Raw genomic sequence first — 22096 nt, forward strand, 5'->3', positions numbered from 1 at the left:
TAATATCACATTGTCTCTATGAATTCAGTTATAGAGGATTCTGTGTATTAACCCTTACAACAAAAAGTTGAGTGAGGAACGTAAGAGGTGCAAGTTCTATGTAAACAAGATTAAGTTTGGAAATTAACATGAGAAGTCCATAAGAGACTCCTTCATAATTAAAAATAAACTCAAAGTAGGAGACATCCTGCCTTGGGTCTCTGGGACCAGTCTTTGCTTACGGGTGGAGGATTATCCATCTCCAGACCTCGTTGTTACTGTAAGTATCGATAGACCTTGAAGCAGTGATTTCCAGAGTCTGCAACTACAACGTGGCCATCTGAAGTAAGGGACAGACCTTGGGGGCCATAAAGTGGGTCAGCAGATGTGTTAATGTAGGATAAAAACGATCCGCTTCCATCAAAGACCTTTGGGGTGATAAAGCACATATGAAAAGTTATGAATAAAAAAGAAAACTAGCAGACAAAAATCTGCTTTCAGTTATACCACTGTTCTTATTTTTGAAACTGTTGGCATACATACATACATACCCTAGAATAAATATACACAGAATCTGATCTGTTAGTCTCATAATATGCAAGTTTATATACAAATATATTTCCTTATTAAAAAGAACTAATTAAGGCTACCAGGATCTTTGGCAAGAATTAAGCATGCAACAAAGTAATAATAAAAAAAAGCATCTTGGCTGTTCCTTGCTCTAAAAATAACCAGCTAGAATAAAACAAACTCAATCAGGGACTCAACCAACACCTTGTTTTCCTAACAAATCTTACTGTTGTGGCTAGCATGAATCTTAGGTTCCCACACAGAGAAAACCAGGAATTTGTTTACACTGTTGACAGTGCTTCCTGAGAACAGCTCACGAGCAGCTCCCTTATTTTCATATTCAGTGAAACTAATGTCTACATTTAGTTATTTATTAGATATTCTTTGGCAAATAGGAAAGAATTTTGTGATTAGCACTTGAATGATAAAAAGAGTGCAACTCTCTTAACATAAAAGCAGAATATTTTTCTGACATTTTAAAAAGATGATAAAAATCTGCTGTATTTGCCTCAGGGTATAAAGAGATCATTTGTGTTTTTTGTTTTTTTTTTTTGTATTTTCCACCATGTCTCCAATCTTCTGTTATGATGATTATTATAAATTACTGTAATCTCAGTAAAGCTTGTAAGCCTGAACTCATCAAATAGCTTCTGGGGAACTACTTGGAGACAAGAGCCTAAGTAACCGTCAGACTTGCCAGCAGTCACACTGGGAAGTCCATGGTCTGACACTACCACTTCTAAAAGTGGACAGACCAACAATGAGGCATCGAAGAAAAAACGCTGTGTTAGAAACCACATCACTGTTGCTGTCCTGCTTCTTGGGAACTCTGAAGACTTTAGTGACCAGAGTTATCAATCCATTAGTTTTCCTAATTGAGCACCTTTGAAATACACAAATCTCTACCTGTATTCGGCTGTTTCCCCAATCTGCTACAATAATATTTCCATTAGAGTCTACAGCTACTCCAGTTGGTGCATTAAACTGTCCATTGCCTTCTCCGTTTGATCCAAACTTCAGTATGAATTCTCCCTCTTGGTTAAATACCTGTATGGGTTTAAATAAGAAAAGGAAAAAGCATGACATCACATCAAATATTACTGATCTACTACTACCAGTTCACTTACTAACAAAATTGGGAATTGAAGAATTCCAAGCAATATTCTCTGCCTCAATCACTCACTCCCCCTCTCCCTCCCTCCCCATCCTTTCTCAGCATGGACATTTATAGTTCTCCTATTTTGCTCTTATTTTAGAAATATTTAGAAATATGATAAAAGAAAAAAGAACTCACTGACAATGCCAGCACCAGCCTACATCCTGAAAACAAGCTAAGCAAAATAAGAAGCATTCCCATAATTAAAAAAGCCAAAGTATTTAGAAAGTGAGATTCAGGATGTTTCATTTACGTAACATCATAACTATCTCCATTTATTTTCATCCATCTTGGACCCAGGCCCAGCTGTGCCACGAGGTCCAGCAGTGTTCTTAAGGACCAGCTGTGACCCAAACAAGAAAAAGCAAAGACCTGACAAGTGCCAAACACACACCGAGGTGCTAAGAAGGGGGGAGGTGAGAGGACATCAGCCTCTTCCAACACCCACAAAGGACAGAGAGAAAGCCTTTGGGGGCGGAAATGAATGAAGCACCAGGGTGGTGCCTCAGATGATGAAAAACAATAGGAAAAAAGTCAGCTAATAAGAAAAAACAGGCAAAGATAATTTGCTCTCTGCCCGGATTAAAATGGGGTGTCAGTGACAGAACACGAGAGAAGCCTATATTGAGGAGGATTTTGCACAGAAGATGCCTGAAATGAGGAAAAAGCTTGAAGGTTAATGGCAGAAGGAAAATAATGCTTTGCAGAGTGAGGATGTGTAATTCAAGACACTGGTGGCAGGAAGGATTTGAGAGCTATAAGAATGAAAATTGTTTCTGTACAAATGTATTTACTATTTAAAACAAAGTTTACTCTTTGCTCTTTTCCTCACCATCTAACAAAAGATAACAGCATGATTCAGTTTATAAATAACTCTCAAAGTGTCAACAACTATCTGCATTGATTTAGAGAACGCTACAAAAATAAGAATCCTTGCCAGTTAGTACCAAATTGCAACAAATAACATTTTTATCCCCCTGAGTCACACCAGACACAGACAGGACGCTCTGTTCTCATTAGCGACGCAATTTATTTTAATTCACTAAAACGCCTCATTTCTTACATCTCTTCACTTGCTTTTGTTCGTTTTAGTTGGCCCTTGTTGTTAACTCTCTCCAGGCATCCTTGTTACCACAGTAAGCCCTGCTGGTGGAGAGGTAATTTATGGAGCCACAGGCCTCCTGCTGCTAAATCACGTAAACACTCTGCGACAGGGCTCCTGCCACAGCCTTGGCTTTACTGTCGTAATCCAAACCACATGAGTCGCTGTTTCTTCTCATGTTCCAAGAGCATATAAAAGCAAGATCACTGCTCAAATGCTAGGTGATTCAGCAGCACTATGGACATCAAGCTGTATATGCTTAGTAGTAGGCAGACAGAAATTCCATATTCCACATAAACATACACAATTTATCATTTTAGTAACACTGATGAACTCGACTGAGGCTGCATCTGTGCAGAGTGCAGAAAGTGCCTGAAAGGGTTTGTCATGTCGTGAAAACAAACACAGGTGACTAATTTCTGAAATGGCCTGTAACTCCTTAACATAAAATTTCCATCACATCTCAACATTTACCCTTGTTCTGGTTTATTACTGGGACAAACACATATACCACCCAATCTTACCATGACTGTTTAACAGGCCATGAGTTGGGACTTCCCATGTGAGTAAAGACTGGCGGACACTTCTGCCTTGTGCAGGATATACTGGATAAAAACTGATGGTCTATCACACAGTTGTTAAGACTATCATGTGATAAATGGATCCAGAATAACAAAGCTTACAAATATGGAATTAAAGGCTGTCAGGTATCTTCACTTTGTTATACCTGTATTCTACTAGAAAAGTGGGAAGATTTTACTGGGGTATTCAAAAGCAGTTATCAGTTACCTAAAATAGCAAAGAACAATAAATAACTGGCTTGGCAGACAGCTAATCAAAAATAACCACAGTGATATAATTTATCTCAGGTATAACTTATGTTTAAGCAATTGAATTAAAGAACATGACAGTGAAACCAAAGGCAACTGATTGTATCTCCATTAAGCAATGCACTGCATGCAAAGGTCTCCAAATGTGCAGTCCTCTCATCAGGCCTCATACATAGCGAGCATCATCTCTTTGTTTTTAAAGATACTTTATTTTCCCCAGGAAAGTAACATGATATAATAAAAGGCTTTCCAAACTGCTATTAATTCACAGTACCTTGACAGAATGGTTATGAAAATCTGTAACGATAATTTCATTGTTGCTGTTTACAGCTGCAAAATGAGGACCTGCAATACAGAAGGAAAAAAAAACTAAAAATAATACCATTAAAATAATTTTTAAAATAAATACATCAAAATGTCACTATGTTTGCTTTCTGAACAACAAACAGTTAAACAGGACAATCCATTTCAAATTACTCATATTTGAAAGAATAAATCAAATTACTCAATTTGAAAGAACAAATGAAACATGAAATTACATTTCATGTTTAAAAAAGCTCAGCGTGCCTTTTTGTAAACAAATCATTTATTCTTCAACCATGTCAGCTAGTGCTATCATACCAATTAGCACTGTTTGTTCCTTCCTCTTCCTCTATATACGGATGACTACATAGATATTAATATGCTTATTAAGACAGCGCAGTGCTTAGGGATAAAGTTGTATATATAAAATGAAAATAGTACTCAAAAAGTACAGCAGCTTTAAATGAAATCTTCCATCATTTGTTTGCTTGCTTCTTACAAGCTCTCAAGGAAGCAAGTTTTAGGACAAATACAAAAGTTAACTAGAATAATATTGCTAGGGAAAAAAAAATACATTTTTGTTTTCTAGTTTATTAAACTATGTGCACAAACTTACTAAGAAACGATAACTTGAAAACAGGAAATCACCTGAATCAAAACACTTGGTGCTATTTTGTGTTATTATACTGGAACTCGGTTGCAATTTTCACAGTTCATCAGTATACAGTATAAAACAGGTGAAGACCTCTACAGTGAAAACATTCCAGTAGTGACAATTCACCTGTTCTGTGTCGCCTACCACCAAGAATAGATGATACATTGCGCAAATGCACTGTTACAGAGTACTTGCACACCTATTATCGGGATGTATTCTTACAAATTTTAAGATGAAAGAAATTGGACGTACCCAGAAAATGTTGGTGACACTTGGCTGTGTTACAGCCAAAGCTTTCATAAATTATATAGTTTCACTTTATAAAATTATTTTACTTATATAGTTTTACTTTTGCCATGAGATACTGAAAGAGATCTCAAGAAAGATGAGAGCTGTTATATCATTTAAGCTATTTCTCTCTTACGCTGTGAGCTTGTCAAAACATCAGACTAGTCTATAACTACTTACTGTAAGTGACCAAACACCTGCAAAATGACCTGCATATATAATTTGGTGTCTTCGTTTCAAATTCTGAAAGAGCTTTTCAGTCAAAATATGTATCAGTTTTGTTGTTTTTCTTTAAACCTAATTGCATGTTCTCATTGAGAGACACCATGTGCAAGTAGTCAGTTGAATATATAAGTGGCAATTTCCCCAGACTGGCGTTTCCCATTTGCATAACTGTGTCTCCCTGATCTCAATCTTAACACTGTTCCATTATGCCTGTTTTCTAATGGGAAGATACTACTTAGGGCACGGGTTAATGTGTATCTGACCACGGGAAATACAAAGCATGATGTCTGAGTTGATTATCATGAACGGCTTAGCGTGGGCATTGCAAAGCATTTATAAAATGCTGGTTAAGATCAGTCTTTCTTGGGTCAGTGATCTGAAATGCTTCCAGGCACAGAAAGGTAGATGAAACAGCCCAGTTACAGCTACATTTGCAGAACAGATGTTGCAGTCTTCCCAGCCAGATAAACAAATGGTGAAGTGAACAGAAGCTGTGTGTTTAGTAAAACCTTTCCCCCCTCAGGAAAAAAATGAGTAGGATAGAGCTTCTTCAACATGCTCAAACATCATGCAAATGTGAGCAGAAGAGGCAAGAAAAGGGGATTTACATATTACCATCAAGTGTACCTGCAAACTGCTTGTCACCATTTCCTCGGCTGCCGAACCGGGTGACTATTTTCCCATTTGGCTGGAAGATGAACACGCAGCAAGCTTTATTGTCCACCACAATGATGTGTCCGTTACGATCCACAGAAACACCTTTAGGGCCCATGAGCTTTCCAGACCCAATTTTGGCCTAAAAGGGAAAACACAGAACAGGAAAATACATTAACATGATAGAAATAAGTTAGTACTGTTCAAAGATGTCCTGTATTACAGACACACAGTAGCACGGAGAGAAATTTTTGTTGGCAAAAGTTTGCCAGAGGAAAGTGATTGCTTTATCAACTCAGATCGTGTATTTCTTCATTATATCTTCAGCCAAACAGAAAGATTGTTTTCTGTATGTTCTTTCTGGAGTGGAAGATCTGCTACCTCATTAATCTCATTGTCATCTTCCACCAGATCTACCTGGGACTGCTTAGACACTTAAAGTGTCAGCTGAAACCTGCAAAGGAGTTAGGATTATGCTGCCAAACTGCAAATGGAGTAATTTCTGAAACACTAAAGAAATCAGAGTTTGGTCCTATCTTAGGTGAAATAAAAATACTTCATCATTTTAAATAGGATTCGTGTCTACCAAAAACATCTGCCAGTATAATCAGCACCAGGAAGGGAACTGTATGCAATATTGTACCAAGGGGAAAAAAAAAAAAACTTCAGTGAAGATAATGTGGATCTCACACAGTGAGTTATTTAGAAAGGCTGGAGAGCTCTCCAACCAGAACACGTTAGAAGGAATGGGCAACTTACACACCTTGTTATATGTTCATAACATGCATATGTATGTTTTTATATACACTATTATAATAGATATTACAATATAATTTTACATACATATGTATGAAAATACTTCTTTAAGTAGGCTAGACGTATACATGGGTATTTACGCAACTGACTGCAATTGCCTTTTATTGGGTTTTGTGCATTACAATGGATTAATGGCAGGTCAGACTGTAGCTTAGCCTTCCTATTCTCTTTTTTTTAGTTATTATTCCTCTTAGTTATTCCTTTAGGTTTAAAAAGAAAGGAAGAGGAATAATAACTAGAGAGGCAACTGTTGAGCTCAGCCTTGTGTTCTGTGTTTGGTCAGACCTGCTTTCTATTCTTGTCACCAATTACAGCTCATCCTCAGGGCGAGGAGCTGTGGGAAGCTCCAAGCTGCCCCTCAGCAGCTCGGAATATTCCAGATTGTCCTGTTAGCACAGGCAGGCCTCCTGGCTGAAAGATGCAGGTACCTACACCAGAACTGGTGAATGTTAGATTCCTCTCCCAGACCCCAGGAAAAGCCAACAGAAGCTACAGCCAGCACCTCTCCTTCCAGGAGAAGCACACAGGTAGCCACCACTGGCCTAGACATATGCTTTGACTGCCTCTCAAAAAGCAGGGTGAAGCTAATGGGGACTACGTACGGGATCTACATAGTGGGTGGCTCTAGGCAACAGCATCCCACCTAGCCCAGGGCAAGCAGAAATTCAAGCAAAGCCTTCATAGAACCCTTGAGCTACCCAGGCGTATACCCAAGAAGATGCTGTGATCACCTCCCAAACCATTTCACATTTTTCACCATTCTTCTTTTTTATCTTTTTCCCCAAGCAGATTCTAGAAGCTGGTTTAAACTGCATACAATCAGTCGAGTTTTGACCTTTCAATTAAAAAGAGAAAAAATAAAATAAAAAAACACGTTATAAAAATACCACCAAATTGTTTGGAGGTTTTGTTGTTGGAATGCAGCAACTTGCTTGCTGGTTTGGGAGGGGCTGGGAGGAGATGGGCAGCTTAAATGATGGGCAGGTTTGGAAGCAGTTTCCCAGATTGGCTCCAAAAGTCTAGGCTCCTGCTGGCCTTTTTACCTTTCTGGACAGGCAATCCTGGCTGTGCTGGAATTATGGATCCCAGAGCTTCCAGTCCCTGTAGTAATTTGTCAGAGGTGTTCTATAAACATAATTTTATGTTTCCAACTGAATTTAAATGAAATAGATAGGAAGAGATTCATATTCTTTATGAAAAGACCATTTTTCACTGCGCTGCCTTTGCAGAAGGAACAGATCACCACTTAGAACAAGTGATGCATCTGCCTTCTGTGTCCGTCTCCCTGCCCTGCTGCAAGTGGTGAGGAATTTTCCCCTCTGCTCAGCACTGGTGAGGCCACACTTGCACTACCGTGTCCAGTTCTGAGCCCCCCAGTAGAAGAGAGGTGTGGACATATTAGAAAGAGTCCAGCTTAGGGCCACCAAGATGATCTAGGGACTGAAGCATCTCTCATGTGAGGAGAGGCTGGCAGAGCTGGGACTGTTCAGCCAGGAGAAGAGGAGGCTCAGAGGGGATCTCCTCCATGTGTACCAATACCTGGAGGGAGGACAAGGAGAAGACAGAGCCAGGCTCTTCTCAGTGGCACCCAGGGACAGGACAAGAGGCACTGGGTGCACACTGTTACACAGGAGGGTCCCTCTGAACAGCAGGGAGCACACCTGTACAGGTGACGGAGCTCTGGCACAGGCTGCTCAGAGAGGCTGTGGTGTCTCCTCCTTGAAGATCTTCAGAAGTCACTTGGATGTGTCCTGGGCACCCTGCTCTGCGTGGCCCTGCTGGAGCAGGAGTTGGGGCAGGTGGACCCAGAGGTCCCCTCCCACCTTAACCACCCTGTGATTCTGTGAGTGGCTGAAGGTCTCTTAGTCCATGACTGACAAGGCAGGACAGATTACAGGGCATGGAGAAGATCCATCGCCTAACTCATTTTGCTCAGTTCCCAGATGTTTTTTAAGCAAACAACCAAATTAAGATATGAAGGAGCTCAGCTGTCCTTAGGAAACCCCATGTTCCTACTCGACCGTGCATTCTCATGGGTGGGGTTGCAGGTAGAAGTAGGAGCCATTCCAAAATAAAGGAATCCAGATTCCCTGAAGCTGTCTAGTATGAAGTCAAAAGCATTACTGCACAACCTCTTTCAGTCTCAAATAAAGAAAACCTCAGGGAACAAATCTTGCAGCTTAAAAGACTACACTTAGCTAGCATGCAAGGATCATGTGTCTGGTTTATGTTCAGATACATATGCTCTTAGAAATTGCTCAATATTTAGACAAAAAACACCTAATTAAATCATGCTAAAACATCCCCAGGAAAAACTATTAAAAAAGACTGTGATCACCAAGGGAAAGACATGAACACACCTACAAAACGTACTCAGGTTTGCGTAACAACAAAGCAACAACATAAACCAAATGCAAATCAGTAGATTTATTTCCTCTGGGGTGATTATACTCCCTTTTTTCTTCTGGGATGCCTGGCTGTTTGTCTGCCTGTGCACTGTACCACCTCCTTACCATCTTTCCAGGATTCCTATGGAAAAATGACTCAGACTCATGAGTACAGTGTCTTCCTGACCATATGAATACATAAGAAATAATAAAAAAAAAAAATCAGGAATAAATCACGTACTACAATAACGGGCACTCACTGCTGAGAAAAGGAACAAAAATCACTATCCTTGGGCCAGGATTTAAAACACAATTTGCAGGCAGCAATAAATTATGTCCAGCTAGAGCCTGAAGTTCTTTATACTAAGAATCTCTGTTTCCAGTTTAGATCAAAATACATTAATGACACGTCACTGGGTCTGGCTGAACATATGCTTTGTGTATTTTTATTTCAGAAGGTTTCTTAGAATTATAGGTTTGATTATTTAAAACAGAGTATTATGAAACCCAGTCACTCCTGTTAAGTTTATGAATGGAAGTATTTTCAGACTTCTCTGCCATTAGAAATGAATAAAGTATAATGAATCATCTGAATCCTTAATACAAATACTGTGTTTAATTGAATTCAGTCAAGGACATTATGTCCCTTATTTTATAGGCACTTATGAATTTAGATTGGTTTTCAAATATGTGTTTATAAAGCCACTCTACCAGAATGGAAAAATATTCCACTCTGGGATATTCATAGAGGTGTTTTTTTTTTGTTTTGTTTTGTGTTTTTTTTTAGAGACAGCTAGGCTATATAAAAAATGAGCTAGACACTCTCTCTCTCTCTATATATATATATGTATATATATAAAATTATACAGACTTTTTCACTGAAGTAGTAGGTGTGTTGGGGCTTTAAGTTCATTTCCACCAATCTTGTTTCTGTCAGAAAGGTTCACAATTGTTCATGACTGTCAGGAATTAATTTACAGACTTAAAATACACCTCTTCCTGTTCCAGAACTTCCCTAACATGGAGATGCATCATCACCACACATTGCAACTTCACATGATATATGGATTTATCATTCACTTGACTGTCTTAATTGAACCATGACCACACACCACACTCCACAGAACTATTCCTATCTGAACTTGCAGCCAGCTTCAAGCAGCTCCCTTCTTAGTCCCTCTAATGAGACAAGAAGAAATAAAAGTCTGACAGATCAGGTGTTTCCTTCCATCTTTTCCCACCCATCTTAACATGATGTCTTAACTTGATTTACAGCCCTGGTAGGCTGACAACAGGCTGTCTTAGATGTGACCCTTCAAGACTAGAAAGAAATAAATCTTGTCCTCAGAGAACCACAAATCCTTCTTGTGGTCCTAGCCTCCAGTTCCTTCACTAGGTATGAACACCACTCCTGGCACAGAGGCTGAAACATCTGCTTCAGCATGCGTTCTCTCTCAGCCTAGCAATTAAGACATCTTTTATAACACTTTTCTTAAGCAATTTGAAAGTAATTTACAGAGGAAGCCAGCCTTGTTACCCGGTTTTTATACATGAGCAAAATAAAGCACTAGGAAATGAAATGGAAGATCAGTAGTCACCTGTGAGACCCATGACATAGCCAGAAACAAAAGCCCCAATTTCTAAGACCCTATCAGATGGTTCATTGTTCGAAGGATAAGGTAGCCTTTCATTTTAAGAGACTCATGTTTTGGTGTAACTTTAGCCGAGGGTTTGCCAAGCTCTGCATTATGCCAGCTTCCCAGCCTTGAGAAAACGCAGCGCTGTTTGCGTTGCCAGCAGCGACTGAGGAAGGTGACAGTTCTCTGCCTGGCAGAGCCTGCTGGGGTGAGTCAGCCCCCTTCTGTAATCAGGGAGGTGCCTGGGCCTGGCTCCAGGAGAAATCCACCTCCTGGCTCACAGCTCTATTAAATGCTGCTAAGCTAAAGGAGAGTAAATACAGAAATAACAGATCAAGTACAAAACAGGCCCTTGATAATGCTGAGTTAACAGCTAGCAGACCCCTGTATCACAGATGATACAGTGTCTTGCAGGCACAATCCTTAGAGGTGAAACACCATTATCCCTTTATTTATCTGTGTATCTTTGCCAGCATTGCCCAGCTTAATCTGACAGAGCCCCCATAAGAATGCCATTAATACTATGAACACCTAAGAATTCATGCAGCTCTTCCCAGATTGCCACAGGCTAGACCTGGTAAAGCTGTGTCCTGTGCTCCAACTATGTGACTATGCCTCCCATCCATATATAGCATGCTTCCACAAATAACACCGTGTTTTTCTCTCACAAATATACTTTGTTGCGTGAAATCTAAAAGTACTATTGTATATTGATAATGTTTCATCTTTTGTTTAATCAGCCTAGTCCCAGGAACTACGAAGTCCAATGCACTAACTAGCATTACCCACACAAACATTGCTGACTTCATGTAGCTTCTGCAGTCCAGCAAAAACATTAACTAAAAGTGAAGCCAGGCTCCGTGTCTGAGGAACTACCTTAATTCAGTTTGTTCAATACTTGTCGCGCTGCAGGTAGATTATAGTATGCAGGATCATGGCTCCTCCAGAGCCATGGCTTTTTCCTCCAGAGCTGACACCATCCAAAATGCTGGATTTACAGCCTGTCTGCAGAAGGAAGGAAAATGAACCCTCCACCCTCCGTTTCCAGATCAAGCCAGCTCACACTGAAGATGTTAATAATTATTTATACCACACTTAAGTTACTCAGAGTATTTGGATTCTTAACTATATCTTTGTTTCCTTCTGGTGTCTTCATTTCATTCAAGGCCTTCAGCCAAAGTGTTCCTGTGTACAGTTTGGAAACTAGTCAAGAAAGATCATACATTCTCTGCAAATGCAAATATTTTTTAACAGCTGCATTACATATTAGTGCTGTTTTACTTTAGCTTGGAGTCTACATAAGATCTGGATACTTTTAAAAGCATACAGGTGTCTGCTTCTCAGAAAGGGATCACTGAGGACCCTGCAAGCAGAACTAGCTATTTGCTATACCATTTGTCACTTTGGAAAGTCTAATAAAGGAAGGCCATTTCTTGGCAGCCACATGATCATGTCAGGACCTGAGCTTTTTGGTCATTAGGCTGTCAGAAAATGCCAAACAGGTGACTTATCTCCAATAGAAGGCTCTGGAACTAAGTAAGTGTGGTAGAAATTTCCCTGCAGGTTTTTTATCTCACCAAACAATGTGCTGCTAATTTCTGCTAGAGATGGCTATTTCTAGCATGCATTGCCAGTCTTTGTAACATGCATTCAGAGAACAGCACCAAATGAAGGCAACTTTTAATTCCCTCTGGAATTGCAGCTGGCTCCCAAACATGAAAAATACCGCAGGTTTGCAAGCCTTAGTGTAGTACAGTAGCTGCCTCTTTATTTTACTCCTATGAGAATCACTACAGCTGCTATGAAAATAAGAAGTACACTCTTCTCAGAAATTCTTATTTCGGAAGCCTGACATTATTTCCTGCAGTTTTTCCACTGCACATCACCCCAGATAAAATACTCCTGACCATGCTATAGCACTGGAACAACCTCCTGGGATGCCTTTCCTCGCATTTATTACCAGCAGGACCATACGTGAATTATGCACCTGATTTGTTGATACATATGGAGTAAACAGAGGAAGTCACCATCAGTCTGCTACCTTATGTTTCCCTTCCATATGTTACTGAAGACTTCCCATAAGTTTTTATGTCTGTCTTGTGTGTAAATACATATATACACACGCCTTTTTGTATAATCAAAATACTAATGATATGATGTTGTTAAGCTAGTTCAACTACACTTGATTACATGAGCTATTCTCAACTGTGAGTTGCAGAAAGGCATCCAAGCACCCAGTGGGAAGAACTGTAGAATGGAATGTATCAACTCTGTCTGTTATTACATTGGCATCACAGCTGTGACCTCTTCCTATTTATTATACAACGTGGCTGTTCCCACATTACAACAACAAAACTTGGACTAAGTTACAAACTATGTAGTTTCTTCACACAAACACACACACACCAAAAAAAAAAAAAAAAAAAATCCTTTGCATTCCTTTGTAATAAGGAAAAAATAAGGAAAAAGCTCAGCAGAGCTCACATGGTAACTCATACCTTAAATTTTCCATCTGATGAGAATATGCTAACCCATTTGTTATCATAATCTGCAATAATGATGTCACCACTGGGATGCACAGCCACTCCTGTTGGCCGTTGCAACTGGCCAGGAGACCTTCCTCTTATGCCAAAGCGACTTTTGAACTGGCCATCGTTGGAAAATATCTGTAAGAGAAAACATTAATTTTAAAACTAAGTCAGCATAAGAACATCATCTATTTCTTGGAGCTTACATTAAGTCTGAACACTGTAGTAAGGAAAGAGTTAGGCACGTGAAACACTTTACAAAATCCATATTTGAAAGTAATAAACCTAATTTAAGAAGAGGCCTCAACCTGGATCCTGATTTCCTAATAAAGATTTTCTCAGCACTTACATTGCACTGTTTCAGAGATCTCAGAGTAATTTACAAACATTAGTGAATTATACTTCACAATGTCCCTCTCAGGTAGTTGGAAAGAAGTGGTGTTATTCCCATAACAGAAATGAGGAAAACGAGTGTCTCAGCCACAGTCAAACACTTAGACTTTAGAAGAGATAGGAGCAGAAGCTGAAAGAGAATTTCAGTATGTAATCATTTAACTTCGGAGTAAGTACTGGGCCACTTTCTGGGAGATCTGTTAAATTAAAGGCTGCAAATTACCAAGTGGGAGGGTACTGATGAATATTTGACTCTGTCTCTTTGAAGAGGCCTGAAAACAAGTTGTTACTGCATGTGGCTTTTTGGTTCTGATATACTAAGAACGAGCCACTCACTTCTGCCTTGTTCATTGCTACCACATGAGCAGCCTGAAGAGCGATGACAAATTGTAAATGGTTTAAAGGACACACACACACACACACACAAAAAAAAAAAAAAAAACCATGGCAGGCAAAATAGAAAGCACAGCTTGATTTTCACACAGGTTACAGGAGCCAAGAAATCACGGGTGTCAGGGATGCTTGCACAAAATATTTTATCATGATACCAGACAGAAAAATCCATTAGGCAGACTAAATGTCACTTTAAAATGACATTTACCCTTTTTGTTTTTTGGATTTGTGCTCACTTAGGAAATGATACTTGTGGCACCTTGTCCTATATTTGTTTTGAAACACAGGGTGATAAATTTACAATGTAAAATCGTATTTACAAAAGGGCATTTTTTCCAGATTATTGCACTGTTTGCTTTCTTCAATCAATGCCAAACATAATAAGGAAGGAATATACTCTGATATACATATTAGATACAGTGCAGATATGAAAAAGATAGCTGCAGGTCAAGAAGATGGGATGATAATGAGTGATGTTGAGATTTCTCTGAATTTACATGTCCTTGAATTGTACAAAATCTGTCTTTCCTGGAATACAAATAAGGCAAAGGTAGGGGGGAGAAACAGAAGAATACTGAAAGTGGCATATCCTCATACCTGCACACACTGGTTGTTGCTGTCTGCTATTAATATTTTTCCATTTGTAGATGCAGCTACACCTTGAAGATTTGTAAATTCCCCTTTGTTTCTTCCTTTGGTGCCTAAAATTGAACACAAAACACATAACAAATTAGGTTAGACAGGACTAATCAGTTAGGACTTAAATGCCAATACATGCATTTATTACATCCTTGATGTATGGATGCCTATATTGAAGAGTTCTTATCGCTGGTACAACTTCAAAGAACCATCTCAGTAACAGATCCCAGTTAGGTACAAGAAGAGATTGTCCTTATTCTTATCAGAGGAATTACCTCTGGCTTTTGTGGATTAAGGTGTCTTCACAATTTCACAATTTGCCTCTTGCGAGAGGTTACAAGTAACATATTTTTCATATGTTTGATTTTTTTTTTTAAATATGGATTTTTATTCATCTGAGAAGGCAATGAAAGAGGCAGTACTGGGGGAGTATACAGATAGTCTAAGATAAGAACCTGGATGGATGGCAGGCGTTTAGTATAATTAGCTAAATCTCCTCAGTCAAGTTATAAAGTCAAGGAAGAAACATACCGGTCGTTTCTTTGGATGTGGCCTTTTCAAAACAGGGAAGTTTGCCATTCACTCATACAGTTTTCATTCACAGGATATAGAAGTTCCATTAGATAGGAAACTGTGATGAAGAACTGTTTTTGAATGACTGGGACTTGTGGACCAATGAAGACCAATACCTGGAGACCGAATCTTTCTGCAAAGACCTTTGATAATCCTTATAAAGCAACACACACACACACACGGGTCCCATTTTTATCCAGGACAAATGCAATAGCGATTTACACAGAACCGTAAGTCTTTTCCCCAGAGGGTCTAATGAGATAAAGAGCAATAAAAAGTAAGGTTTTCACAAAAGTTCATTAAGTTTAGGTGCCTCATCACGTAGATGCTTGTTCTGAGACGTTATGAGGAGAACTGCAAAGCAAACTGGTGTCTTTAAAAGGTCAGCACTGAAGTGTCTGGTCCAAACTACACCTGGAATACAGTAACAGTATCCAAATTCTGCTGTGTTTGTAAAGAAGGCTCAGGGGTCTCTAGACAAGCTGGAGTTATGATCTTGAACCACAAGGTTATTCATAATGATTGAATGAATTTCAAAACAACAAAAAACAATTCTATAAGCTGTTCTTTCTGAGACTTGGATGCAGAGCTATTTTTCCCCAGTAAAGTATTTTCACAAGCATTCACTGGCTGCCTATCAAACATTAATTGGTTTCAACTGAAGAACTTGTATTTTACTGTAGTCAGTCCAAATATCCCGGAGCTCAATGATTAAAACTGTTCTGACTGTGACCCCCAATAGAAGGCATCCATATTAGCTCTAATTTGTATTTAGCTTTCATTAGGGATGTGCACACTCTTAAAACCCGTTCCTTCAGCTGTGGTGATGGATGTGGGATGCATATTTCCTGTCACTGGCCAACAAGCAACATTCAACTCCTCGTCACCTGGTGCTGACAACAAGTCCCTTTGTTCCAAGGCTTGTTTTCTTATCTCTGTATGCTTACATCTTCTCAACAAGGCAAATGCTCCTCAATTTCTGTAGTCCAAGAGGAAACTACATGGTAAGGGAATAGTGAGTTATGCACCAATTATGTTGCCCACACTTGAGCCATTTCTGCATATTCTTTTACTGAGCAGTGCCTGAGGGATGCCTGCAGTAATTTTTTTCCACCATATGTTAATGTTAAGTTTCCTTTTTGCCTTTTAGCCAAAGAGAGTGGATGAAAAGTAAGAACCGTTCCTTTTAATACCGAGAGAAGAGGAAAAACATTTGTTAGAAAAGAGGAGGTGCAAGCTAGAGCATCTGGAACCAACTAGCACAACCGTTGTGGAATGTATGCGTTTTCCCCTTAGAAAAATGTTCATTTTTAAAGATAAGTGAGATCTATATAAAGAGTTACTCAGTTTTCTTCACATATGCATCAAAGGAGGGGGCAGGGGGAAGGAAAAGAAAAGAAATTACCCAGGAATGCCACTGTCACATTTCACAGTAAGTTTTAGATACCGTATTTTACTAGCACAGTGTGCAGATGAAATTAAGCTCCATGAAACATTCTTGTTAATAGCACTTTGCATTTATTAAACCCAGGACACAGGTCCTAATTTGCACACAGGCTCCTCTACAGTCTCCTCTGCAACGGGGCAAATTTCTCAGAAGATTTCAGCTGAGGCTAGTGAAACACACACCTTATTTCTTAAATTATGTTCAGGAAGAAAACAGATAACCTTGAACTTCCTGCTTTGAATAATTCACTATGCCAGCAAAGATGTGCAGCCAAGCACAGGCAGTGGCAGCAGCTCAGTTGAGAGGAAAGCTTGTAGTAGTGTTTGTCCACACTCTGGGAAAGCAGGATCCTGCAGCCCTGTAATACCAAAGGATGACAGCTCCTCCCTGTTAAGCATATTCCTGCCTTACAAACACCTGCCCGAGAGAGAAACTTCAGCAAATCTTTTACTGCGAGGTATCACCTCTCTACACAAAGGCAACCAATGCTTTGTCTTCTGTTCTCCGGGCAGTCAGTCAGTCTGACTGACCCCAGCCCAGGGCTGGGGCTAAAGGATGCACTTGTGGATCCTTGTTGCAGGGTTTCCCACACAGCTTGGCTTGGAGATAAAAACCTGCATCTTTCATATTTCTTGTTGCCCAGCCTTGCTTCCCTTCTGGCTCTGAGCTACTGAGGGGCACAACAGAGGAAAAAGACATTTTACTGCAATTTCTGCAGCAAGTTGCTTGGGACTGGGAGAGGAGAGCAGAGTTTTCTAAGGGCGGGCTGAACAGAGCCATTAGGAATCAGATCCATGGAACAGCTCCTTTCAAACCATCGCTGTATACAGTTCTCCAAATAAACAATCAGATTGGATTTAGCCCTGTCTAATCCCGGCTGACATTAATCATTGTACCCTGCACAAACCAATTAATTTAGCTTTGAAGATATGCGTTCAACAACTGAGTAGCCATTTTTCAGCTCAAGACAATGCAGCACACCCAGAATGCTGCAACATTTCAGTCTTTTGTTCTTGCACAGTACAGGCCAGGTTGAATCTCACCAAAAAGAAGAAAAAAAAACTAGAAACCTATAAAAATCACAGGGGTTGTTAAAAATTACATCATGTACCTAAGTCTGCGGTGTAAGCGCAGGGCATCTGGACAAACCTGCTGAACAATGTTCATTTTTGATACTCATAAAAACAGAAGTTTTTTTGTTTTTATTTTGCTGTGTTTTACTGATGCGAATAATAACCTCCCTGCTTGCTAACCTAGATTTACCAGCTTCCTAAAACAGAAGGAAAATACATACCACTCCCCCCAGCAGAAAGGGAATGTATTCAAAGAGACAAAAACCCTGCAGAAAGATTAGAGATTAAATGGGAGACTGAGGATGCAGTACCAAGAGCATGTTGTTTAACTACCATTACTTTCCTGCCTACAACACCAAATACTTCTTCTGGGACTGTACTCTACATGGTATTGAGAAAAAAAAAAAAAAAAGGAAAAAAAGGAAAAGATAAAACTGAACAGCATGGAAAGCCAGCATGGAAAGCACAGACAAATATGAAGGAATTGCTTTCTTGTTTCTTTGTTCATTAGCTTCATTTCTTTCTTCTCTTAGAGGGCCAAAAGATATTTAGTCAAACCCTACACATTACTAGGATATGCCTCTCCTGTAATAGATACAACTGAAACACAAAAGGCTTTGTAGCAAAATTGTACTAAATCAGATTTAATAAACTACATACTTATCATAGAATAAACATCAGTGTTACTAATCCAAGTTATCTAAGTTTTAAAACCAGTCTGTTGCATGAAGGCACACAGTGTTTGTAACCTGTAAAGAGGAATTCAGTAGGAACTCAGGCAGACACACATACTGTTAGTAGTGGAGTTCGAGCTAATTTGTATTCATTTGCTTGATGGAACATCTGCCCCTAAAAGCTTGGCAAAGAGCTCTGCCAAGCCTTGCTTGTGCGACAGAGCCCCACCGCAGCAAGGTGTACATGGGTCCTAGGGGTAGGTGCACTGTATGCCACAGCTACAGAGCTGCTGGGACAGCAGCGAGATCCCAGACCACAGCAGGCAAACCTCTGTCATCATAGGTCATTGCCTCAGTCTGAGGCATCAGAGTTCTTCGGCCCCAGTCCAATACAGGTATGGCTGCAAATCTACACGGCGTAGGTCTGGCCAAATTTCACACTGGCAGTCACAAGCCTATAAAGAGTTCATGACTGGCCTCAGAGGGATTTGAGCTCATAAACTGGAAAATGAAATTCTATTTGCCCATTACAAGGCTTTCCTATTTCTACAGAAGTATAAATTCTGTATAGAAAATATATCCTACTGCTTCTTAATTGGTGTGTTCCTAGTTTCTGAAATGAAGAATAGAAAACTGATGAAAGCCTGTCAGGAGCCTCTGCACATCTCTTCCTTCCCCAGTGCCCTTAGCCTGGCCGTAACGTGGATAGGGTTGGACCTCCCTGCAAAGGTTGGGACAGGGGAATGGATGAGCAGGTGCTGCTTGCTATGGGGGAGCTGGGATTCCTCTGAGCCAGGCATACAAGGAGGCTCAGTTAGAGAAATAGACATATTTCTCTATGTCAGTTAGAAAAACAGACCTATTTTCAAGATATCCATGCAGAGAGCTCACTTTTATTTTTGTAATTGCTTAAGAAGTTTATACCTATAGGCAGCCCTCTTTCTTTCAAATTGGACAATCCAATACAGAATGTCAGGCTGAGGCCTTCAGAGAAAATTTAAATACCAGACTAAGAACAAGTCCCCTAAAAATTTAAACATTTCCCTAAAACCAACTCACAGCTCCCCATTCATTATTTGTCAAATGTAAATCTAACCCTTCTGCTCCCCCTGAGCCTGCTTTGAAACTGCACTCTTTATCAGGCTACCAGCTATTATTACACAGGCCTTCTTCATGAGCTCATATGTGGAGTAAATTCACAGTAAGGCTCCTATTTGGTTTCAGCACTGATAACAGCCCAGATGATGACATCCACACCTAGTAAGGAAGCTGACAGAAAGCACTGTTAACGGCTTATTTTCAGTCTTTTTTTTTCTTCTAAAAAAAAAAAAATGCAGAGCAATTTACACCCATTAAACTTACCAGCTAAACTTAGCCGCTCAGTTACATGGTTGAACAGAGAGCTAAACACAGTCTGAGGAAAAGGAAAATTGAGCTTTCTAGCAGAGAGCCAACTCTCCATCTGGCTGTGCCTGATGCCAAGTCCAAGCACAAATAAACGAAGAGAAAAAGAGAAAAAGCAGTTGAAGTGGGAAATGGCACCACTACTGCTAAATACCGTCAAAGAACCCAGTCATGAAAAGTGCCAGAAAGAAAAAAGAAAGAAAAAAAAAAGGAGTACCAAGGCATACAGCCTGGTATGGCAGAGCTGGAGCACAAGACAGGGTCCTGGGCAGAGGAGGAGCTATCTGATGCCACCCATGGCTCTTAACCCTCCTTTGGGGGACCTGGAAGAGGCTTACCAGGGAAGGTGGAAGTGGCTGACACTTCCCTCACCTCCACATTTCTCCACTCAGCGTGGGTTTAAGGCACAAAAGCTGGGTAACAAAAGAGCTTTTCCTCTCACAGTAATGCTTCCTACCACTTGCAGCAGTAGAGAAAACCATCGTACAACAATTATGTTCTGGATATCACAAACACAGTCTTGCTCGTGTATGTACAAACTAGGTACATGCCACAGAGATGGATTTTTGTTAAACTATGGATTTACTTGTTTCTTTTCATTCCTGTAGCAAGTTTAGCAGGCTGTAACATTTAGAACATGAGAACTGCATGGACACACTCTTACAGCTCATGCCTGCTTAAAAAAAAAAAAAAAAAAAAAAGGTTGAGGTCATAAATTATTGAGAGAGAAGAAGAGGAAGCAAGAAATACTCTGGTCTTTTAAATAATGAATTATATAACTGTATGAACGTGCAGTCAATAGCGTGACCCTAAAGTGTCTAGATAGAACCACAAGCCTTTTTAAAAGCCATGAATATGACGGAATTGGCAACGGATGCAATGCCCAATTCCCCATGAATGAAAGCACTTACCTGCACTAATGTTGTATTAATATTATTTTTTAATACCCACACAAGAACTATCTCCTGCTAGGAGCTGAGTGATTTACTTGTGCATACAAGTCCATATATCAGCATATATACAAGGGCATGCTCCATATATCCAGATGCCCAGAGGAATATTACAGTATGATTCTCCAACACAGCTGTACAAGCTTCTGGCAGCCCAACTACAGGCTTTATCTTGCCCAGTTTAGAACAAAAATCCAGATTTGGCCAGGCTATCAGAGCTCAAAATAAAAATACACAGTTGTGTTGGAAAGCAGCAATAAACTTTATTTTGCATGACTTCATCAACAAATGAACCGAAACTCAACTTTTCCAAGTGCGTTGAAACTGGAACTGGACAAAATCTTAAATCCCTGAAGGCTATCCCTGTGAAAACGTCGGAAGTTTTACCTGTGTTTATTAATTACACATATGTTGGAAGCGTGTAGAAAGCTAGAGCATTGCAGCTGCAAATACTTAAGAGACTTTTCAGATGATACATAACCCCACAGGGACATCCCTATGCAGGATCAGTCTGTCAAATGAGTGGCTGAGAATGGAACGTGGAATGGGATGAAGCATTACCCTCGGTTCAGTTTTTTTAATAAAACAGCAATCCTTATATCCCAAATGTGGAAACTCATGAAGGGTTTCAACAAGCTAAAGCTCTAGAACTAGAGCTATGCATTTCCTTTTTTTTTGTTTTTGTTTTTTATTTTTTGGGGGGAGGTAGGGGACACAGAGCAAGGAAGACAGCAAACAGGGAGGAGGAAAAACTCTGAAATAAAGAACGTAATCTATTTCATCACAACAACAAAAAAGGGCACTGAACTTTTCAAACAACATTCAAGATTGTTTTAGAGATTATGGTGTATTGGAGAGAACCATTTGGACAAAAGGAAAAAAAAAACTGCAGCCATACTACTGTTTGGTAGTTAGGTTAGAAATTGGTCACTAGAAACAAGGGATACAGAAGTGGAAATTGTAATCTGAAATCCTGTTAGTCCATACCGAAAGGTTTATAACAAAAATATTAAAGTTTCAAAATAATTTCAGGATATTTTTTCTTAAGTATTTACTATTAAACACGTGTGTTTTTCTATTTGACTCTAAGAGGAATTTTGAAGTCTGGGTCAACCTTGTCTCCATTTAGATATGCAATTTCCACAAACAGACAAATTAGCGCTTGATGTATGTGACCAAAAGGGCCAGCACTGTCAGAAGGATCAGCCACAATGGCCCCCTGCCATTCCCAGGCATGCTGTGTCTGTGCAGGCTTTTCTGTCCTGCTCCTGTCTGCTACAGACCTAGGGAGACCCTTTCAGTCTGAACCTGCGCATCGAGCCCCTTCTCTGTTTTTCATAAAACATATCACAAGCACTCCCAGAAGAGTTCAGAGAGACACTTTCTTTCAGACCAGGTCTGAATCACCATAAAACTTAGC

At 39.8% G+C, this 22096-nt stretch overlaps 1 protein-coding gene across 4 annotated transcripts in view; it reads right to left on the minus strand.

The window, feature by feature from the left end:
- Window positions 1-254: 254 nt before the first annotated feature.
- TRIM2 (tripartite motif containing 2) overlaps window positions 255-22096 on the minus strand; it is a gene marked incomplete at its 3' end in the record, with an annotated part of 35994 nt that continues 14152 nt past the window's right edge. For 3 of the 4 annotated variants that reach the window (XM_084285825.1, XM_084285824.1, XM_084285822.1), the window contains 6 exons: window positions 14514-14617; window positions 13101-13268; window positions 5736-5904; window positions 3912-3982; window positions 1456-1596; window positions 255-407 (listed from right to left, as the gene is read on the minus strand). In XM_084285825.1, coding sequence (XP_084141951.1) covers window positions 255-407; window positions 1456-1596; window positions 3912-3982; window positions 5736-5904; window positions 13101-13268; window positions 14514-14617 — 806 coding nt within the window. Of the gene's footprint in view, window positions 408-1455; window positions 1597-3911; window positions 3983-5723; window positions 5905-13100; window positions 13269-14513; window positions 14618-22096 lie in introns of all 4 variants that reach the window. The other variant, XM_084285823.1, reaches the window with a different exon arrangement.

Source organism: Netta rufina (assembly GCF_964035555.1).
Source record: "Netta rufina genome assembly, chromosome: 4".
Lineage (NCBI taxonomy): Eukaryota > Metazoa > Chordata > Aves > Anseriformes > Anatidae > Netta > Netta rufina.